The following is a 22,355-nucleotide window of genomic DNA, read 5'->3' as shown; positions in this document are numbered from 1 at the left end:
AGCTATAGTTGTTATAGATCATCCCACCTTTAGAAAATACTCAGCAGTTACTCAAATTGTGGCAGTAAATTAGTTTACTCTGACCTGCTTTTTACGTTCTGTTCTTCGTAATTCTTTTATCAGAGCCTCTTACAGCTGCCTCTGCCTATGAATTTACTTGACAGTACATACAGTTGGTCACAGTCTTTAACAGCTCAGTTTGCACACCACAAAAGATCATAGGGCAATTCTGCACCACAGCATTCTACATCACAGCAGAGACTGAACCCTGATAATCTGGACCTTGAGTCCTGTAACACTGAGAACTTGCTTAAAACCTTGTTTTTGCCTTTGAGGCTCCTGCTACTGACCCTTAAAAATCTTAGCCATTCACTTATAAGTACAGTACCTTTCTGTCAAAGAGTTTTGAAATATACGGCTTAAAGTAGTGCTCCTTTATTCCTTTTGCTTCTACTAGAAGTCCATCATGCAGTTCACACAGTACAGCAATGATGCAGGGAGGTTCTTCAGAAGCCCTAAAGTCAGCAGTATGGAAATCAGATGGTAAACCTAGTTTGATAGGGTATGAAGAGCAAAAGAGGGGGAAGAAGAATATGGTCAACTTTCAAAACTTTTTCTAAAAACTATGACGAATTTTTAAAAATAAATAAGGTTATTACCTTTAAATGATGGGTTTAACAAATCTCGTCTATTTGGGCATATAATGGCATTGGCAAAAATCAGATCCAAGCAGCACAGAAGTAAATGGTAAGAGTTTACTAAATCATCTCCAATCATACGAAAATTACCTTTATAAGAAAAAAAAAAAAGACACGAAGACCAGAAACCTCTCATGTCAAATAACCAGTGCCCACAGTAGAAATGTAAAACCACTGAAAGTATCACCTTACCCTTAGTATAAACAAAGAGGGTCCAACAGAAATTAAAGAGATCCTTAACACTGCAAGGAATCCTCCTAGAAAGAAAAAATGTACTTTTTAATTGACTAATTTGCTAAATATCACTCCACATTTGTCATTTAAATTGAAATAGCAAATATAAATAACTAGAAAGTCAAATTACATGTAAAATTCCATTCACAAAGGACAATTTACAGTCCATTAAATGGACTTAAATAAGCCTTTTTAGTCTGCACAAAATAATCAGAATATAAAAAAATAAGTATTACCCTGAATTTCCAGATACGGTAATTATAAATGGGTTTTTAAAAATTTTTTTTCCACAAATGGATTCTTATGGTAAAAAACAGGCTTTAAAAATGCAAATTTCCTAACCTTTATGTTTTTTTTAATATCAATTATATAACGATTAAGGTTCTCACCTCTGCTTCCTGCTTCGTGGTAACCTCGGTAGCTCTTCATATGGATTTTGAAATATATCTAAAAAAATTGGCTCAAATTTTTTGAAAATTACAGTAGACACCTCAAAATTTCTTTCTAGCCTTTCTATACGTTCACGAAATTCTTGTGGCAGGTTTGACATGTCCATCCACTTCTTCATTTTATTAAAAAACTGTATTAAGCTAAACAAATTAAAAAAAGCAACTTTAAAAGGAGTCCATACAATGGACAGGTTAACATTTTATTTATGCCTACAAATCTTTATCTAAAAACGTAAATTTATCAAAAAAAAAAAAAAAAAGCAACCAAAAAATCTCGCTCCCAAGTGCTATGAAAATACTCTGACTCCCAGAATCACTATAGGAATGTAGATTTTGAATTATGGTCATTACATCAATGTCTTCTAAGCAAGGGGCAATGACACCTACCTACTTCTTTTATTCCCTACAGCACCTAGACAGTAATTTGTATATACATTACAGAGTAAATACCAACAGATTGTTGAGTTCACAAAATTAGTTTGAGGACAGACATAATCTCCCAAGTAGTGGATTCTGGAAGTTGATCACAAAGCACCAGACAGCTACAGTTTAGGAATAAAATTCAAGTGTTCATGTTCCAATGTGTGGTTCTACCACCAAATATAAACGAAGAAGGTAGTACATATCCAGAAAATCACTTAATGATTATTACTCCACCTTTCTGGCTTATTCAATTATGGGTACATTTTTTATGTCCCCATGTTAGTATGGTCTTAGATTGAAAATATGTAGTGCTAAAGTCCATATAAGTGTCTAGCACTATATACAGAATACTTTTTTTACAAAGATTTTAAAAGTAATCTCTTCACCCAACGTGGGGCTTGAACTCACAACCCCAGGATCAAGAGCTGCATGCTTTACTGACTGAGCCACCCAGGGGCCCCTGGAATGATACTTAAAAAAAAAAAAAAAAAAAAAAAAGTTGATAGAAGACATTATCAGCTAATTGTCCACAGGTACTCAAACTCCAGATATGCTGACTGAAATCTGAGACTCTAAGAGTCTTTTTTTACAAAATTTTTTTTTTTACTCTTTATTTTTGAGAGAGAGAGAGAGAGAGAGAGAGAGATACAGAGTGTGAGTGGGACAGGGGCAGAGAGAGGGAGACACTGAATCTGAAGCAGGCTCCAGGCTCTGAGCTGTTAGCACAGAACCCGACTGGGGCTCGAACCCACGAACCGTGAGATCATGACCTGAGCCGAAGTTGGACGCTTAAGCGACTGACTCGTGATCTCAGCTCAGGTCATGATCTCATGGTTTGTGAGTCTGAGCCCCGTGTCAGGCTCTGTGCTGACAGCTTGGAATCTGCTTGTGATTCTCTCTCTCCCTTTCTCTCAGCCTTTCCTTGGCTTTCTCTGTCTCTCAAAATTAAATAAATATTTTAAAAAAGATTATAAACAATAGCAAAAAACATTATTGCCAGGTTGCTAAATATTTATTTGGGCTGACAGATTATAGTCTCTTGTAGGAGACTTTGTTTGGGGAGGCAGGGATGCTCAGCATGTGAAATCCTTTCCTTTGTTTGAGGAATTCCCCAATTTTGAATCTTGCCATCTGCTAGATCACCTTCACTGGAAGTTAGGGTGAAGGCATAAAACCTGAGGTCTTTGATATATGTTTGGGATTTTGAATATGGAGCTGGTGGCGCAGAGAACACAACAACTGATTAATTCTTACAATCAATTAGCTCTCAGGGGCAAATACAGTCGCAATGTCCAGGGATGGTACTGATGATCATGCAAGTCATGTCCTTGTTAGATAAATTTTTGTGATATGCTTTTCGCTATAACCAGGCTCCTTTTGTTCCTGGACATTTTCCAAGTCATTCTAAAGACTTTGTCAGCTATTCAATATCCTTTCAGTAAATTTCTCTTCTCCTTAAGTTAGCCAAAGTTGGTAGTTGGTATCTGTTTTTTTTTTTATAAACAAGGGGCTTGACTAACACATCCCCATATAAATCCACTGTATTTACTGTTATCCCAAAAATGGCTGTTCTATCGTGGAACAAAGTACATCAAATGTCTGAAAACAAACAAAAAAAAAACCTTACAGCATTGTTATTACTTAAATGAGGATTATGATTTTTAAAACTAAAATAAGAAGCAAAGTAAACTTGACAGCTTTCAAAACTATCCTGTTCATTGGGATTCTGTTGTAAAGAAAACATTATTCCAAAAAGCACATGAAAAGAAACTCCACATCACTGGCCATCAGGGAAATACAAGATACCATTTCATGCCTACTAGAATGCCATAATAAAAAAGACAAATAATAACAAGTATTGGCAAGGGTAGTGGTAAAACGGAACCCTCAAGCTCTGCTAGTGGGAATGTAAACTCGTGCACTTTGGAAAACAATCTTGACAGTTTCTCAAAAGGTTAAACATAGAATTCCCATATGATCCAACAATTCCATTCATACATATAAACCACCCCCCAAATGAATATATGTCTCCAAAAGTTGTACACAACTGTTCATAGCAGCATTATTCATAATAGCCAAAAGGTACAAAGAACTCAAGTATCCATCAACTAATAAGTGGATAAACACAATGTGATATATCCATGCAATGTAAATATTATTCAGACATAAAAAGGAATGAAGTGCTGATACATGCCAAGGGCTAGGAGGAGGGAGAAGAAGGAAGTTGTTGTTTAATTGTTACAGAGTTTCAATTTGGGAAACTGAAAAAGTTCTGGAGATGGATAGTGGTGACGGTTGCACAATGTAAATGTATTTAATGCCACCGAACTATATTCACTTAAAATTGGTTACGTGGTAAATTTTGTTATGTAGATTTTACCACACACACACACACACACACACACACACACCTTAAAACAAATATAGAGTAGGGATGGTAAACATGGGGCATACGTCCCAATAGCAGCACACTACTGAATTTTACTGGCACTCAAAAAATAAAAAAGAAATTATTGTGTAAAAAGTTAACATCATCAATGTTCCAATTAAAATTATGAAAAAAAAATTTTCATGAACTAAATATTCATTCAGGTTCTATTATAACATGAAAATAATGAATGAATGTCATCTTGATTTAAATCGCAAGTTATTGAAAAACTTGTGAAAAATGTGGAAAAATTACTTCTCAATACTTAATACAATAAGATGCAGACAAAATAAAAATTCAAATTATATAACAGTAACTATTTTTTAATATTACACTTAATAGCCAAATAAATTTTTAGTTGGAACTCATTTTAAGTTGAAAGTTGCTTTGGTTAAGTTTTTTCACAAACTGAGGCTGAATATATAAATACAGTTCAAAACAAACATACTAATATTTGTGGGTGGATGCATATGTAATACAGCATGGACTTGGGAGGCTCCGCCACTTACTAGGGGTATAACCTTTGGGAAGTAATTTAAGTTCTTGGTGACTTGGTTTCCTTATCTGTAAAATGAGATTCATTTCATGGGATTAACTGTGAGGATTAACTGAATAAAAAAATACAAACCCTTAGTATATAGTAAGTGCCTACCATACAGGTAATTTCTCAATAAAAATTTTCTAGTTTTACATGTACATCTAGAATCTACATTTGCACAGTATTTTGCAGTATGATTTATGAGCAATATTTGATGAGAATAATCAGGGGCACCTGGGTGGCTCAGTCGGTTAAATGTCTGACTCTTGGCTTTGGCTCAGGTCATGATCTCATGGTTCGTGGGACCAAGCCCCATGTAGGGCTCTGTGCTGACAGCGCAGAGCCTACTTGGGATTCTCTCCCCCATGACCAAAATAAATAAACATTAAAAAAAAAAAAAAAAGATTTAATCATTTAAAATTATCCTTAAAGTTCAAATTGTGAAAATAGCCCAAATTATTATAAATCAATGTAAATAATAACATCACTTGTAATTCTTTTTTATTTGTCTGAACATGATGAAGCTGGTCTATGCTCTTTTAGTAGTTCAGAATCTGACACCTGAAAAAATTTATATCAGGGGCACCTGGGTGGCTCAGTTGGTTGAGTGCCCGACTCTGGCTCAGGTCATGATCTCAAGTTTGGTTGGTTCAAGCCCCACACTGGGCTTTGTGCTGACAGGCTTTGCCTGCTTTGAATTCTCTATCTCCCTCTCTCTCTGCCCCTCCCCTGCTCACTCTCTCTCAAAAATAAACATTAAAAAAAATTTTTTTTTAATTTCTATCAATCTACATTAAAAAAACTAGTACCTTTTGACCCTTCAGTACATTTTTAGAAATGTAGCGGAAATACATTTTCACAATGATGTTCAGCTGTGTATTACCACAAAGAACTGGATACAACCTAAATGGTCATTGATAAGGGGTTGGCTAACTATATGAAACATCCTTACACCCTAAATCCTAGAGTAAGGAAGAGCTACTTATGGTGATATGGAAGGATTACCAGAATATTAAGAAAAGCAACTGCAAAATAATACATATAGTGGGATCGCATTTATGTTTTAAAAAACAACCAAAACACTAAAAAACAGGCTTTTTTTTCTGTTTAATAATTTATTAACAGTAAATTGTTTAAGTGGTTAATTCTGGGGAATGAGGAAAAAAAAGAAAGAGGTATCTTTACATTTTTAAACCTTCTGTATTATTTGAAAATTTGTGAACCTTTTAAAAAATGATGGTAAAAGTATACATAACAGAAAACTTACCATTTTAACCATTTTAAAGTGTACATTAAGTACATTCCCAACGTGCAACCATCACCACCATACATCTCCAGAATGTTTTCATTATTTGAAATTTTTACCATATACTTATACTGCTCTAAATTTTAAGTTCTTCTTTTTGGTTCAGTTTCCCCCATAAACCTAATATTCTAAATATTTAAAAATTTGTATATGGTCAATAATGAGAAACACTGATAGAAAAGTCAGATTATTTTATATTACAATGAAGAGGGATATTCTGCTCAATTAAAAAAATTATGTGAATTCAATCTTAATTATACTTTCATTTTATTTTTATCACTAATGACAAAAATTGATACCTATTAAAGTTTTAAAAACTGCCTTCAGGGAAAAATTTTGTCTTTAATGCACTATTTTTCCACTTACGAAAACTAAAATTGTTCTGAGAAAAAAAAATTTTGGTTTTTAATTTAGCATGAATTGAAACCTAATTGCTCCCCCTGGATAGGTCTTTCAAAGTTTGTTTCTCTTCCATGCTGGAAACCCATGACAGCAAATAGACAACAACCTCAAGTAGTCTTGTCATGGGTAGAAAATCCCAGAAACTGAGAACACTACCACCTATATCTGGTTCACTCCATTTCTTTTGTTTTGTATCCAGGCAAATAGTTCCACATGATTAATACTAGAGCAAGTAAAAGCTATAGCTAAGACCTTCTGATTGCTTACCTGTTGCAAGGTAAAAAATATTAACTATACAGTAGAAAAACAAGACATCACCTTTAGCAGATAATCAAAATTAACATCACCAAAGAGAAGCAGGTGGATATCGTGCCTCCAGATGTAATATAGTGAAGACACAAAACTACTTATGTAGTTTTCTATCTGGGGATATGTAACTTGCTTCTAAGTAAAAGAAAATATGAGACAAATCCAAAATGAGGAGTAATCTATTAAAAAGGAGGAGGTAATTGGGGTGCCTGGGTGGCTCCAGTTGGTTAAGCATCTAACTTCAGCTCAGGTCATGATCTCATAGTTCATGAGTTTGAGACCCACAACGGGCTCTGTGCTGACAGCTCCAAGCCTGGGGCCTACTCAGACCCTATGTCTCCCTCTCTCTCTGCCCCTCCCCTACTAGCACTTTGTCTTTCTCTCTCTCAAAAATAAACATTAAAAAAAAATTTTTTTTTAAAAATGGGGGGTAAGGTGGTTGTGGACTATATTCTTGCTGTGGAAATATTCCTGATTAAAGGAAACTAAACAGACATGATAAGTGAATGTAATAACTGATCCTAGATTGGAAATTGTTCTTTTAAAAAGCTGCTATAAAGACCATTATTGGATCAACTAATAAAACTAGAATACAGATAATAGCTTAAATTATTGTATCAATGTTAACTTTGCTGAAGTTGATAACTGTTGTAGTTATCTAAGTTTATACACTGAACTATTTAGGGACAAAGGGCTATAATGTACGTTACTTACTTTGAAATAGTTGAGGAAAAACTATTTGAGAAAGATCAAATGACAAAGCAAATGGAGTAAAATGTCAATAGGTGAATTTGGGTCAAGGGTATCTGGGTGTTCTTTCTACTTTCCTTATTTTTGCAACTTTTCTGAAAGCTTGAAATTGTCTCCAAATTTAAAAAAATTAATAAAAAAAGCTACAGATAAAAAAGATTTAGTACAGAGACCTCTGAAGTCAGAATTTGAGGAAAAGGGGCAATGGAATAATGTGAGAATTGGAAAAGGAGACCTATAGGATAACAAACTTAAAATGGAATAGAGTTAAACAGAAATTAAATTCTAAAGCTAAATTTAGGACTTATAAAACAGTGTTTGAAAAATCAAAGTGCTTTACCTTAATTTAGCTGAACGTAGTATTCTGGTAAGTGAAACACAATTTCCTTCCATGATACCCTTCCCAACAGTAGGAATAATGCTTTTGCGGCATGCAACATATAACGAACATGCCAACCAGTGTATAACTTCTCCCTGGCAGGCAAAAGACAAACAGTAAAATGGATGTATTATGTTAAAATGCTTGAATTCTAGAACCAAAAAAAGATCTTGGAATTGTCTGATCTTACATTATGTATATAACAGGCCAAAGTGATGAAGATATTTGCCCAAGGTCATGAAGCTTAGTTTTGCAGTAATGGGTATAAAACTCCTTACATCAGTCCTGTGTAAGATGCTAAATCAGCATTAGTCTAAAAACAGATCTTTCATCTACACCCCAAATCTAATATTATACAAAGAGTTCTCTTAAAATTTCTCAGCACTGGCTTTCTCAATTTTATAACACCGCTGAGTCATGGCCTTGAAGATGCTTAAGTTCCTTTCCACCATGTTAATTTTATGTTTCTTCTTTAACAAGTTTGGCAGAGAAAGGAAAGTACTGAGTAGAAAGATGGCCAGGGAGACACATAAAAAGTTCATATCTATCTCAAGCAACATAAAGGAGACTGTCATTTTTGTTAGGTAAAAATTTGAGGAATTATTTACCTAATCTTTAAAAAAATTTTTTATTTTAGAGAGAAAGAGAGAGCATGAGCAGGGGAGTGGGGTAGAGGGAGAGAAGGAGGGCGAGAGGGAGGAGGAGGGAGAGGAGGAGGAAAGGAGAGAGGGAGGAGGAGGGAGAATCTGAAGATGTTCCATGCTCAGTGAAGAGCCTGACAAAGGGCTTGAAGCCACAACCCTGGGATCACAACCTGAGCCGAAATCAAGAGTCAGATGTTCAACTGACTCAGCCACCCGAGCACCCATATTTACCCAATCTTTAAAATAGTAATTTAGCCTATTTTAGCAGATATCTCAATTTATAATGCTATAAAAAAGATGACATTTGGTAATTCAACACTTAATTGTCTGCTTTAGACTTGAGATATCTCCCAAGTTAGAATCACTTTATTATTATTAATGTTTACCTACTTTTGAGAGAGAGAGAGAGAGAGAGAGAGAGAGAGTGAGAGACAGAGCCCGAATGGGAGAGGGGCAGAGACAGGGAGACACAGAATCCGAAGCAGGCTCCCGGCTCTGCACTGTCAGCACAGAGCCTAATGAAGGGCTTGAACCCATGAACCACGAGATCATGACTCAAGCCAAAGTCAGATGCTCAACCAACTGAGCCACCCAGGCATCCCTATTATTTTTTGTGAAGTTTATTTATTTTGAGAGAGAGAGAGAGTATGCATGCCAGTGGGGGAGGGAGAGAGAGAGGGACAGAGAATCCCAAGCAGGCTTTGCATTAGCGCAGAGCCTGACATAGGGCTTGATCCTACAAACAGTGTAAAATCATGATCTGAGCCAAGATCAAGAGTCAGACACTCGACTAAGTCACCCAGGTGCCCCTTAAAATCACTTTATAAGTTTACTACTGAACTATATATGGATTTTAAGGTTTAAGAATTAGACACAATACAGCACAACATATTACTGTTCCTATTTACTATTCTACAGATCCTCTTTAAGACCAGATTCTAGAAGGATAAAAACATGGAAAGATTTCTTGTAGTAATCCAAAAGGGGTGGGCAGAAATGGGGTGGGCACCAATAGAGTTAAAGCCCAGTGTTACTACCTTAAAGTACTGAGAAATCTTATTTGCTCAAGGTATTAAATGAGGCAGTAAGCTTAAGTTTGGATAATTTTAGAAGCCTTGATTAACCAATTATTTGGGAATAGCATCCAAGTATTACAAGAGCCACTGGAGGGGCACCTGGGTAGCTCAGTCCGTGAAGCATCTGACTTCATCTCAGGTCATGATCTTGTGCTTCGTGGGTTTGAGCCCCACATTGGGCTATGTGCTGACAGCTCAGAGCCTAAAGCCTGCTTCAGATTCTGTGTCTCCCCCTCTCTCTGCCCCTCCCCCAGTCGCGCATGCTCTCTCTCTCTCTCTCTTAAAAATAAACGTTAAAAAAAAAAAAAGAGCCATTCGATACAGGTTACTAGATGAAAACACCATAGAGATAAAGAAAATAAGTACTGAAATTTTTGCTTCTTTTTCCTAAAAAAAAAAAAGAAAAGAAAAAAGTCATCTTTATTATTTATTCTGATGTTAGACCTTAGAAATGCAATGATGGTTTCTGACCTCATTGAATTACAAATTTAGAGATAAGAAAAGGAACAGAAAACCATGATCTATAATTGATGAGACATGCTGTAAGAATCGAAGATAAAGTGTGAGAGACTATAGCATAATAACTGATGTTAAGTGGAGGTCAGAGAAGGATTCACAGAGGGAGACACCAAAATGTAAGAGGGAAAGGCAAGGGAGAAATGTAAGCAGGAAGTTGTCAGGCATACTGACAGGCAGGAAGCTGGGGACAGGGCTTCTTAACAACAGAGGGGCACCTGGGTGACTCAATTGGTTAAGTGTCTGACTTAGGCTCAGGTCATGATCTCGAAGTTCACGTGTTCCAGCCCCACATCTCAGTCCCTCCAGCCCCACATCTTCAGAACCTCTGTCCCTCTCTCTCTCTGCCCCTCCCCTGCTTGCGTGCATGATCTCTCTCTTAAAAATTTTTTTTTAAAGACTGCCTTATAAAAACCAGTAGATCTATGAAAATACCTACTCTAAGAGTCTTTCACCGAAAACAAACAAAAGAGAAAAAAAAGGAGAGGTGGCTGGGTGGCTAAGTTGGTTAAGTGTCCAACTCTTGCTTCTGGGTGCAGGTCATGATCTCATGGTTGGTGGGATGGAGCCTGATTCCGGCTCTGCGCTGTAAGTGTGGAGCCTGCTTGGGATTCTCTCTCTGCCCCTCCCTGCTCGTGCTCTCTCTCAAATAGATAAGTTAATTTAAAAAATAAAAGAAGGGGCGCCTGGGTGGCGCAGTCGGTTAAGCGTCCGACTTCAGCCAGGTCACGATCTCGCGCTCCGTGAGTTCGAGCCCCGCGTCAGGCTCTGGGTTGATGGCTCGGAGCCTGGAGCCTGTTTCCGATTCTGTATCTCCCTCTCTCTCTGCCCCTCCCCCATTCATGCTCTGTCTCTCTCTGTCCCAAAAATAAATAAAAAACGTTGAAAAAAAAATTAAAAAAAAAAAAATAAAATAAAATAAAAAATAAAAGAAGAGGAAGAATATAAAAGACTCTGGACAGAATAAACCCTCACCAAATCTTAATTCACAGATCTGTGCTCTGTAAATCAAACATTCAAGATGTCCTGATTAACTTCCCCTAACTGGAGATTTAGTTCTCCAATTTGCCTGTTGGTGAGTGGGAAAAGTTTCCAGGCAGAGGGTGTGGCGTGAAGAAAGTACACAAGTGGGAAGAAACTTGGCATGTTCAAGAATCTGAAAGAGGTGTCCAGTTTAATGCCCTGACCAGTTTGCACAGTAAATGCTTATTCAGCGACAGACCAAAAGAGGACTTGGGATGTCGGAAACACTGTCTTGGGCTTTTAGAAATTAGTTTCTTTTCACTGAGCGGCCATAATTCATAATCTCCCTTTCTTATTCCTCCTTCAGCTTTCCAGTCATGCCACTCATGGATGCAGGTCACTGTCCTTTATCCAGTCTACAATAGTCCTACCGTAGACACATACGAAGAGTGTCTCTTAGGTATTTTTCCCTCATATACAGACACACATACTCAATTTCAAATATCCAACTATATGCTTCCAAACCCACCAATTAATTATTTCACTGGGTGGTGAGTCGGTGGAGCACTGTGTGTGTGTGTGTGTGTGTGTGTGTCTAGACTCCTTGGATCATGAAACAAAACCTCTGAATTTAAATATAATGAAATACATTCCGCCACAACGCCATCTCTACACTGCATTCCTTGTCTGGATTCCTATAATAATTAGCAGAACGACCCTGAGGAAGACCCTTCTCTGGGCCTTGATATTATTACCTGGAAAGCAGGTATAATTCGGCCCTGCCATATTCACAGGGCGGTGGAGGAGGACTCAATGCAAGAATGGTTGGGAAGAATCTAATGATGGTTTACACTTATTTTATCCAGAACCAGGCCCTGTGCTAAGCATCAGGATACGGACACAAGAGCAAGCTGGGGCTGAGAGCCTTTCTTCAAAGCGAGCACCCCACACCTCCGCCCGGACGAGGCCAAAGGGTGGAGGCCAAAGCTTAAGCCCTTTCGTGGAATGGCGATCCCAGGTCGGGTTCCCAGGGTCGTGGTGAGAACTAAGTGAGACAACAGATTTAAAGAGCTGGGCAGTGGTGTAGCATTAACTTCACTTTAGCTTTTACCATTATGGCATTTGGTTTTGTAACAGATTTACGGGCACTATCACGACGTCTGCGGCACTCGCCGGGGCGGAGGGAAGCTGGTCTGGAGTCTAGGGGACCCCCGAGTGACGTGTGACCCTCCGCTCCTCTTCCGGACTTCGGTTTCCCGCCTCAGAAAGAAAACGGATAGATTGGTCTACACCCGCCCTTCCAGCTTCGCACTCCTCTGCTCCCGGCTGGGCAGCGACCCTTCCCGGCGGGGAAACTCCCACCGCCCCACAGGGTGGGGTAGGGGCGGGGCGAGGGTGGGGCCTGGCAGGGGTCTGGTCCGGCCGCCCCACCTGCCGCCGCTCACCTCTAGGCTGTAGTTGCCCCGGATGGCGGTGAAGTCGTCCAGGGCTTCGGCCGCGCTACCCTCGTCCAGGTTCAGCTCCTGGCACAGAGCCTGCAGCGCCTCTCCGGCGGCGGCAAGCACCGCCGCCCCCTCAGCGTGGGGCTCGTCCTCGAACATCCCCTCAGGCCCTGCGGGCGGCGCAGCCACGGCCCCCCGGCTCCTTTCTCGTTTTCTGGGCGCGCTACCCACAACCCCCTGCGCCAAAGCGCGCGAAAGTCGGTGACTTTAGCACGACGTCTCTCCGACAGTCTGCATCCGCGTTTCCCCTCAAAAAAGTCCGTTTCTCCTACAGGGCGCCCAGTGGCCTCTCTCTGGAGATGTGTGATAAGAAGATGGATCTCAATTCCTGGGGAAAAAAACAAAAACAAAAACACCCTGGGCGTGGTCTTTGTCGGGCTGCGAGGGGCACAGCCAGCGCAGCAAGTTGTTGCGGAGGGATCGGCAGCCGCGCGCAGAGGCTGCTGGGAATTGTAGTCCATATCCTGCCTTGACGGCCGCGGCGCTGCCCGGGTCTCGGCTGCTCTTCGGCTTCGACGGAGCTGTCTCTTGTGAGGTGGTCTCCTCGATCGTCTTCGGGAGAAGCCTCCTCTGTACCACTAACCCATGGGCGTGTGTTTTCCACTGCCTCGCCAAACTTCGTCTCAGACTTGCCCCTTGATAAGAGACCGAGGCACGAACTGAAAAAAGTGGTCTCGTGACAGCGGGAGGTCTCGGGATTCCTGTCTCCAGCGGCCAGTGAGTGGTCTGTTGAATGACTGAAGGGCTGGAGAGGCAGGGATGTCAGGGAACTACTCCTTGTCTCTTCTCGGTTGCTAAACCAGGCTAGACCTGGGCTGAGAGAATTGCAGTAATCAATGACCCTGGGAACCGTCCTAGTCAAGACAGTCATTCCAGGCTTAGAAATGGCCTGAGCATAAGCCTTAAGGCACGGAACGGGTCTCCACGCTTCCCCTTCTGCTCCACCAAAACCCCTTCTGCAGGAAGAGCCAGAGTGATCCAGAGCAGGTCACTCTACTCAAAATCTTTCAAAGATTCCTCTTGCCCTTAAAATAGTATCCAAATTCCTTGTGATCTGGCCTCACCTCATTGCCCCCGCACGAGTATATAATAAGGTGCAGCCTAACTGCTTTGTTTTGGAACCTTGAAAATGCCATGCTGTCAAGCTAGTTCTTGCCTCAAGGCCTTTCTCACATGCTGTTCAAAGAGCCCCAAATACTCAACATCAGGTCTTTGCTTGTCTGGCTCCTCCTCCTGGTTCAAGTTCAACTAAACGTAAACTTCTCAGGCCATTCCTGAGCACTGTATGTAAAATAGCTGACCCTCCAGCCAACACTCCTTTTCATTGTCTCATAGTACCATATCACAATTGACATTATCTTGTTTATTCACTGGCTCTTCCTACTAAAATGTGACTTGAATGAAAGCAGGGGCCTTTTTTTTTTTTTTTCCATGTTCACAGTATTACAATGTTTAGATTAGTGCCTGGCTCATAGTACTTGAAAAATTACAAAATGTCCATTGATGCTTGGGTGAGGGAAGGAGTCACCAGAGATGAAAATGGAAGACAAGTCAAGGTAGGTTGCAAAGGACCTCATAAGCCCCACCGAAAGCCTAGACATTGTCAGTGTGTTTTTCAAATGTTTATTTATTTTGAGACGGAGAGTGGGAGGGAAAGAATCCCAAGCAGGCTCCGTGCTGCCAGCGCAGAGCCTGACTCGAGGCTCAAACTCACAAAACTGTGAGATCATGACCTCAGCCGAGATCAAGAGTCAGACGCTTAACCAACTGAGCCACCAGGCGCCCCATCGGTGGCGGGTTTTAATGAAAGGAGGTAAGGAGCGATCCATATATGTTCTGAGAACGTCCCTCTGGCTACAGTGGGACACAGATTGGATGGGGTAGAGACCAGAGGTATGGAGATGGCAGGGGGCTGGCCCAGCATTGGAAGGAGCTAGTCTGAAGAGAGGTCGCTGCCTCAGAACTGAATGGGACACTGCTAAAGAGGGTGAAAGGGCGGGCCTATGCCGGCGGACTCCATCTTGTTCTGTGTCCTTCACCTTGACCACACCTCCTCCCCTTGAGTAACCGCCTCCCCCCCCACCTGCCTAACAGGACTCGGACCCTTCCCCAGCCAATCGGCTGAGGCCATAGCCATTACCTCACCAACTGCCCCTAGGCCCCAATAAAACCTTTGTCCTTTTGAAACTCGATCTCTCTCCCTGGTATCTCACCGCTGCGTCGGTGCAGGTAAGGGATTGAGCTTGAGCTAGCTCGAATAAAGGCTCTTTTGCTTTTATATCGGACTCAGCTCCCTGGCGGTATTTGGGGATCACGAATTCTGGGCATAACAAGGGAAGTCCCCCCCCAAACAGAAGTTTCCATCTAGGCCAAGAGGGTGAAAGGTGATGCGGTTTCCTGGAATGGGAGTGCAAGCAGAGGGATGAGCTCAGTCGCAGAGCAGCTGTGTTTGGGATGCTTGCAGGAAGTTTCAGAGGAGGCTGTTGGAACCTGGAAGGTAGCCCCTTTCTCCTCTCTCCTGACAATTTCTCAGTCTTCTATACTGTCCACACATGCAGAGGGGTGGGATTTGGGAACCAGCTGCAAGCCAGGTCTCAAAGGAGAAAAACTCAAACTCCTCTTACCCCTCAAACTCAAAATCAAACTGAAACACCCATGTGGTACTTCCAACTCTCTCCTTCCTTCTAGAAGCTACTACTGCAGCTGACTTTAGGACCATCTCATTATCTCTGGAGGGAATGTTGGCACATAGTGTCTGCACAGAGAATCTCCTCCCATTGGTTTTTATTTACTTAGAGGGCTGGTATGGATGGTTGAGGGGAGGTCTGTCTCCAGTGCCAAGGGGTGTGTCAGTAAAGAAATGTCAGGATTAGTGGAGCTAATGGGTGAAATTCGTCTTGTAGTGGCTCATTTGTTTTCTGATTAACCTATGCTTATTGAGGAGAGAGCTACAGGTGTGGGGACAGCCCGGCTATGAGGAATTGGGAATATTCAGGCAATTCCTGATGCTAACGGAGCAGGTAGGGGGTGTGTTGGCATGAGAAGAGATTCCAGGGTAGAACCTTTAGGAACACCTACATTTCAGAGATGGGCAGAATTTGAGGAATGAATGAATTAAACTTCTAAACAGGTATAAAAATAAAGGAGTGGTATCTCAGAGGCCAGGAAAGAAGTATTCCATAGAGGCCAACACCGCAGAGAATTAAAATAGAATTCAAAGAAGACCTCATATCTTATCATTCATATGTTTTTTGTGACCTTTGCCAGAGCAGTTTTCTTTGGCACGGTGAGAGTGGAAGCCAGAATACTGTGGCTGAGGGGCTAAAGGGAGGAAGGTCAGAAAGTTGGAAGTAGGAAATAAAAGCTTCTAAGTTTTGTGGTGGAGAGGCAAAAGGAAGGGAATTTTCTAGGTTAGGGGAAACACAAGTATGTGAATAATCAGCAACAGGGGCAGGCAGAGAGAGACTGAAGATAAAGAGATCATTGATTTAGCTAGGCCCTGGAAAAGCTGGCCAACCCAAGAATCCAGAGCCTGGGTTTTTTTCTAGGTAGCTCTTGTCTGCAAGGTTATCACCTTACATCTAGATTAAGCAGAACTGCTAGGTGCTCTGCTGAGTGCAAAGTAGAGCAACGTGCAGTAGGGAGTTGAGAGTGGTAAAGGTTTGTTTGGAACAACTGTTGAGAAATATCACTTGGTCTGTCAAATGCAAACACATTGGTGGTAAGTTTTTGAGGAAAAATAGAATAAAACTAACTCTGCCTCGTGGGATCCTGGCTTTCATAGTTGGTCCTGGATAGGATCACAAGAGCTGAGAAATGTCAAGTTTTTTGCCTTTGTCATAACTAATCACTTTTTTATCCAGATCTAAACTTCAGAGGGTGATTCTGACCTCAAAAGAAACGAAGATAAAAGGAAAGAGCTTCAGGAATTACAAACCAAACCAGAGACTCACTGTCTCATTTTTCATTTCTCTAGTAGTTTAGCTTTCATTGAGTTGCAGCATATGGACTCTAGCCCATTTCATCTTTGCTACTGGATTTGATTCTCCTGATTCTTTTCTCACTTCATGTATACTGAGTCCTGAAAATCCTTAATTTCTTCATTCCACGATGTCTACTGAATGCCTGCTTTGTGCAAGATACTGATTCTTCCTTTGATGTGACTTTCAGAACATCCAGACTTGAACTGAGGGGCACTGCTGGCTTAAAAATGATCCAAGAAACAAAAGCAGCACCTTTCAAATGTCATCCAGCAAAGAAAAATTGGGAAACACACATTTTTCCTTCTTTCTATGACTGGATCTAGGCTCTAACTTTGGATTTTCAGTAAGTCCTATCCTGTCTATGTAAAGCCTTCCACTTTCATCTCCTATCTTTTGATTCACCTGATCTGTCACCTTTTACATTAAATCAATGACTTACTTTTTTTTTTAACGTTTATTTATTTTTTGAGAGACAGCGAGAGAGACAGAGCATGAGCGGGGGAGGGGCAGAGAGAGAGAGGGAGACACAGAATCCAAAGCAGGCTCCAGGCTCTGAGCTGTCAGCACAGAGCCTGACGTGGGGCTCAAACCCACGAACCGCGAGATCGTGACCTGAGCCGAAGTTGGACGCTTAAACCGACTGAGCCACCCAGGCGCCCCATCAATGACTTACTTTTATGACTTTCTTTTGCCATGTTGTAATTCTTTCAAATGTTCTAAACCGAATTATTAGAAAGTACATGCCTTGGCAGTGAGGCCAAGATGAAAGGAAAAAAACTCTTTATGTTCCTTTATTTCCCTTATGAAATAAAGCATTATTTAAACAGTACTCTTTTTTTTCCTCCTCTTTTGGACTGTAACTAAACTATGTCATTGCTTTTCAATAAACAGTACTGCCGTAGTCACCAACCCCCCTGCCCCGGCAAAACCAGCCATGCTTCCCTCTTAGTCACCACTCCATGCCCTACACCTAGTCACTGAATCTTGTGGATTCCTCCTCCACCAGGTTTCTGGTTGTCTTTCAACATTTTATGTTTTCTCTTCCAATCCATCTTATGTTTAGTTACTAGACCAGTTTTTCTCAAGCAACATTTACACCATGTCACTTTCTTTCTCAGAACTCTTCAGGGGTTCACTATTATAAATTGAATCAGATTTAGACAGCTCAGCATTGAGCATTGGGGACATGTCTGTCACATCCAGCCTCACCTACATGCTTTTTTTTTTCTTTCATCAGTACGCTCTCCCTGCTTTTTATCAGGATTCATGTTGGTTTTTATTTTTTCTTATTATCCAGTGGTATTCCCATTTAACACTACACTGAATTTCGAATAGAGAATGAAGTATGGGTACTGAATCCAGATACATTGTGAAAGTTGTCTCTGCTTTGATTCCACTGTGTGCTAGGGCCCTATGATTAGCCTCCCTGGTGTTTAATATTTCAGAATTCTCCAGAGCATGTGTCCAGAACCTCTTAAGGCCTTTAGAGGCTCCAAAACTAAAACATTTACCGTGTACCTCCTCCAGATGTAATTTAAAATAGAAACAATTCTAAACAAAATAAGTACAACACCAACAAAAAACAAAAAGAACGTGTAACAAAGTTCTGATTGTTTTTTCCAACATGGCTATTTCATTTTGTAATTCTTTCAAAAAATTATTTTTTCGTCCCCAGCTATGTTGTGCCCTAAGCAGGTACTTGGTGTGCACACACATGCTCCTCTAATGAAAAACTACCCACCTAACCTTTTAACTGTCGGAAAAAAAAGCAGTTGATAATTGTGGGGAGGAGCATAACCTGACCTCGTCATTCTTCCTATTCTTGTTCCTGAAAAGAAAAACTAAAGTGGTGGTTCGTGAGTTGGGTCCCTCCCAGGAAAGTAGTACCAGTCTTGCTCACAAGGGCAGTTAAGTGATTTTTGCTCCTCTTCCTTTGGACTTTGGATAAGGAAACAAGAAGCCAAAAAGTCCAATTTAACTTAAAAATGTAATTCTAAGGTCTTTATCCATCAAAATCTATGTCTAGCGCACTCAATTTGGTCACAAGAAGATATTTCAGGACGGCATTTTAAGTTTTCCTTTAAGAGATTACCCTGACACAGACTTAATTCTACCTAGGACCAAAACTTATGATCATTTTTGTTTCCTGAACCCATGCATACCTAGAATAATCTTGCTCACCCTTAATCCCAGGGAAGCTGAACATTATTAACTAAAAATCACCCCAGATATTAGCCCAAAGCAGAGGAACCTGATGGAAAATCAAACCATATGAGAGAGATGTATGTAACATTCAAAGACAGTAATAGCAAACAGTCTTGGTGAGATTATACCTGTTGCTTCTTGCCTCATTTCAATTTCCTCATTCAGTTTAGAGAAACTTTGAAATAGCTAAGGCTGTTCCCTATGGAGCTACCAAAGAAAGTACAGAGAATTAGAATCAAGAGACTTGAGTTTAAGTCCTAGTAATGCTACTTACTGATTCTGTGCTCTCTGGCAAGTTCTTTAACCTCTTTGAGCCTGTTTCCTCATCTGTAAAATGGCAATAACCATAATGTCTAAATTATACAACTAATGCAAGGGAAAAAAATATGTGAAACTTCCATACAAATAACATTGTAACTTACTATTTCCTTTACTATTTTCCTACCGCACCAGAAACACCTGACGCTAATCTTCACTTCCACATCTTAAAACGTTAGCCCCATCAATATAGTTAATTCTTAAATGCATGAATTTACATTGAATAATTGAGATTAGGAATGGGTCTACTTAGAGCAAACAGACTGAAGATTACATGTACCCACACATCCATATAAGATGTCTCTGGAAGGATGTATAAGAAACTGAAAAATATAAGAACTGTAGTGCTTAAGGAAAGAGAAATTCAATAATGGTGAGATAAAAATAAGGAAATTTACCTTTTACTGTGTATCTTCGGTATCCTTCGAACTTTGTACTTATTCCAAAAAATAACCTAATAAATAAAATGTATGCTATAAAGGAGATAGACTGTCATGTATGTTTGCTATGATACTTAAGATACTTTTTTTATTACCTGCTTTTATTGATTAGCTCTGTTAATTAAAAAAATGCACCTAAGGGGTGCCTGGGTGTCTCTGTTGGCTAAGCATCATAGTGTGGAGCCTGCTTGGGATTCTCTCTCTCTCCCTCTCTGTCTGCTTCTCCCCACCCCCCTTTCTCTCTCTCAAAAATAAATAAACATTTTTTAAAAATGCACCTAAGGACTTCTAAGCATTTTTTTCATTTCAGAAACTATTTTTCTCTGTGTATTTGATTTAAAAAATAAGATGCCGGAATAGAGAATCATGAATTAATTTCCATGTACAATCACACTGTTACTTCTATGGTCCTAAAATTTGAAATGCAACAGACAAAAGTGAAACTCATGTGGTTAGACCATTGCAGATATTAACTGAATTTGTAACAAAGTAACAGACCAAAGACTAATTTCGTCAATATATAAAAGTTCCTATGAATCAACATGAAAAAGACTTAACATCCTCAAAATGAGAAAAGGATTTGAATACTTAGAAAAGGAAATAACAGCTTTAAGACATCAAAAGGTGCTCAACCTAATAAAAAAACACAGACTTACGCCACTGAAAAACATTTTTTTAAATGTTTTAATGTTTATTTTTGAGAAAAAGACAGAGCATGAGTGGGGGAGGGGCAGAGAGAGGGAGACACAGATTCCGAAGCAGGCTCCAGGCTCTGAGCTGTCAACAGAGCCCAACATGGGGCTCGAACTCATGAACTGCGAGATCATGACCTGAGCTAAAGTCAGACGCTTAACTGACTGAGCCACCCAGGCGCCCCCCAAAAAACATTTTTTAAAAAATCTATTCAGTTGTCAAAAATCCAAAAGTTTGGAAAGCTTCAGTGACTCCCCATTTCAGAGTTAAGTCAAACTCTTTGTCACAGCTTACAAGTCACTAGGAATCTGGATCTAGTCCCTTATATAACTTTATTTCCCTCTGCCTTCATTTGCTTCTCTCCTTTTTTATCCCACCCTAGTCATCCTGGTCTTCTGGTTCCTAGAATACCTAGGCAACCCTAATGCCTTATGACTTTTTAAAAATTGTATTTTGGGGCGCCTGGGTGGCGCAGTCGGTTAAGCGTCCGACTTCAGCCAGGTCACGATCTCGCGGTCCATGAGTTCGAGCCCCGCGTCAGGCTCTGGGCTGATGGCTCGGAGCCTGGAGCCTGTTTCCGATTCTGTGTCTCCCTCTCTCTCTGCCCCTCCCCCGTTCATGCTCTGTCTCTCTCTGTCCCAAAAATAAATAAAAAACGTTGAAAAAAAAATTTAAAAAAAAATTGTATTTTAAGGATTTACTTACATAAGTAATTTCTATGCCCAACATGGGGCTCAAATTCACAACCCTGAGATCAAGAGTCACATGCTCCATCCACTGACTAAGGCAGCCAGGTGTCCCACGTTATGGCTTTTGAAATGTCTATTTCCTCTGCTGCTAATATTCTTTCCCCAGGTCTGCATAATTAACTCCCTCACTTCCTTCAAGTCTTTGCTCAAATATCACCTCAATAAAGCCTACTATTAACCATTTTATTTAAAATTATACCCCCTGGTCCCCACAACCACCACACTACTCATTCCTCATACCCTGATCGTTTTCCAAGAACATATTCCAGCTTCTAAGATACTATATGATTTTATATTTATTTATACTATATATTATGATACATTATATTCTTTTTCTCTTCTGGTAGAATACAAACCCCACTAGGGATTTTGGTTTATTTTATTCATTGATATTTCCTAATTACCTAGAATAGTGCCTGGGCCATGGCAAGAATTCAATAAATATCTGTAGAATGAATATCACATTGTACAGGCAAGGATGTAGGGAGAAAAGCATGCTCTTACATCACTGGGGGGGTAACTGTTATTACCTCCATGGAAGTCATTTGGCAATATTTTAATATGAAATAACATATCCTTTGACCTGGTGATTGCACTTTTAGGATTTTCTTCTAAAGACACACTTGACCATATGTGAAATACATATGTCTGGAGTTACTCACTACAGTATTGTTTGTTCCAAAGATTGGAATTTATCAGGGCACCTGGTGACAGCTGAGCATCTAACTCTTGGCTTCAGCTCGGGTCATGATCCCAGGGTGGTGGGATTGAGCCCTGCACTGGGCTCCATGCTGAGCATGGAGCCTACTTAAGGTCCTTTCTCTTTCTGTACCCCTGCCCTCTACTAGTGCTTTCTCTTAAAACAAAATTGTAAATTACCTAAGTGTCCATTAATGTAATAAATACTGGCCAGGAATAAAGAATGAGGAAACTCTTTTTGGAGTAGTATAGAAAAATCTCAAAGATATTAAGGAGAGAAAGTGCAAGGTGCAGAAAAATATGTATAGAATACTATAATTTGTGAAAAAAGGGACACCTGCTGGCTCAGTTGGTAGAGCATGTGACTCTTGATGTCAGGGTCGTGAGTTCAAGCCCCATGTTGGGCATGGAGCCTACATAAATAAATAAACAAACAAATAAATAAATAAAATTGATTTGTGAAAAAAGCAGGGAAGAGAATACACATATCTACTCATAAATGCATAATTATGTCTTGGAGATATAAGAAATTGATAACATGGTACCTCTGGGGAGGTGAAGTGGATGGCTAGGAATATTCTGTAACTTTTGAATTTTGAATATATATATATATGTATATATATGCATTACCACCTTAATAAATCTATCATG

At 40.1% G+C, this 22,355-nt stretch overlaps 1 protein-coding gene across 4 annotated transcripts in view; it reads right to left on the bottom strand.

Moving 5' to 3' along the window:
* RBL1 (RB transcriptional corepressor like 1) overlaps nucleotides 1-12,794 on the bottom strand; it is a 64,903-nt gene extending 52,109 nt beyond the window's left edge. For all 4 annotated transcript variants that reach the window (XM_049650831.1, XM_049650830.1, XM_049650832.1 and 1 more), the window contains exons 1-6: nucleotides 12,561-12,794; nucleotides 7,878-8,011; nucleotides 1,322-1,522; nucleotides 891-955; nucleotides 660-788; nucleotides 389-549 (exon numbers count right to left, since the gene is read on the bottom strand). In XM_049650831.1, the coding sequence (XP_049506788.1) occupies nucleotides 389-549; nucleotides 660-788; nucleotides 891-955; nucleotides 1,322-1,522; nucleotides 7,878-8,011; nucleotides 12,561-12,716 (846 nt within the window). In that variant the 5' untranslated portion in view covers nucleotides 12,717-12,794. The remainder of the gene's footprint in view (nucleotides 1-388; nucleotides 550-659; nucleotides 789-890; nucleotides 956-1,321; nucleotides 1,523-7,877; nucleotides 8,012-12,560) is intronic.
* Nucleotides 12,795-22,355: the final 9,561 nt, after the last annotated feature.

Source organism: Panthera uncia (assembly GCF_023721935.1).
Source record: "Panthera uncia isolate 11264 chromosome A3 unlocalized genomic scaffold, Puncia_PCG_1.0 HiC_scaffold_11, whole genome shotgun sequence".
In the NCBI taxonomy this organism is placed as follows: domain Eukaryota; kingdom Metazoa; phylum Chordata; class Mammalia; order Carnivora; family Felidae; genus Panthera; species Panthera uncia.
The sequence above is the reverse complement of the archived record's forward strand: the minus strand, read 5'-3'. Positions and strand labels throughout refer to the sequence as shown.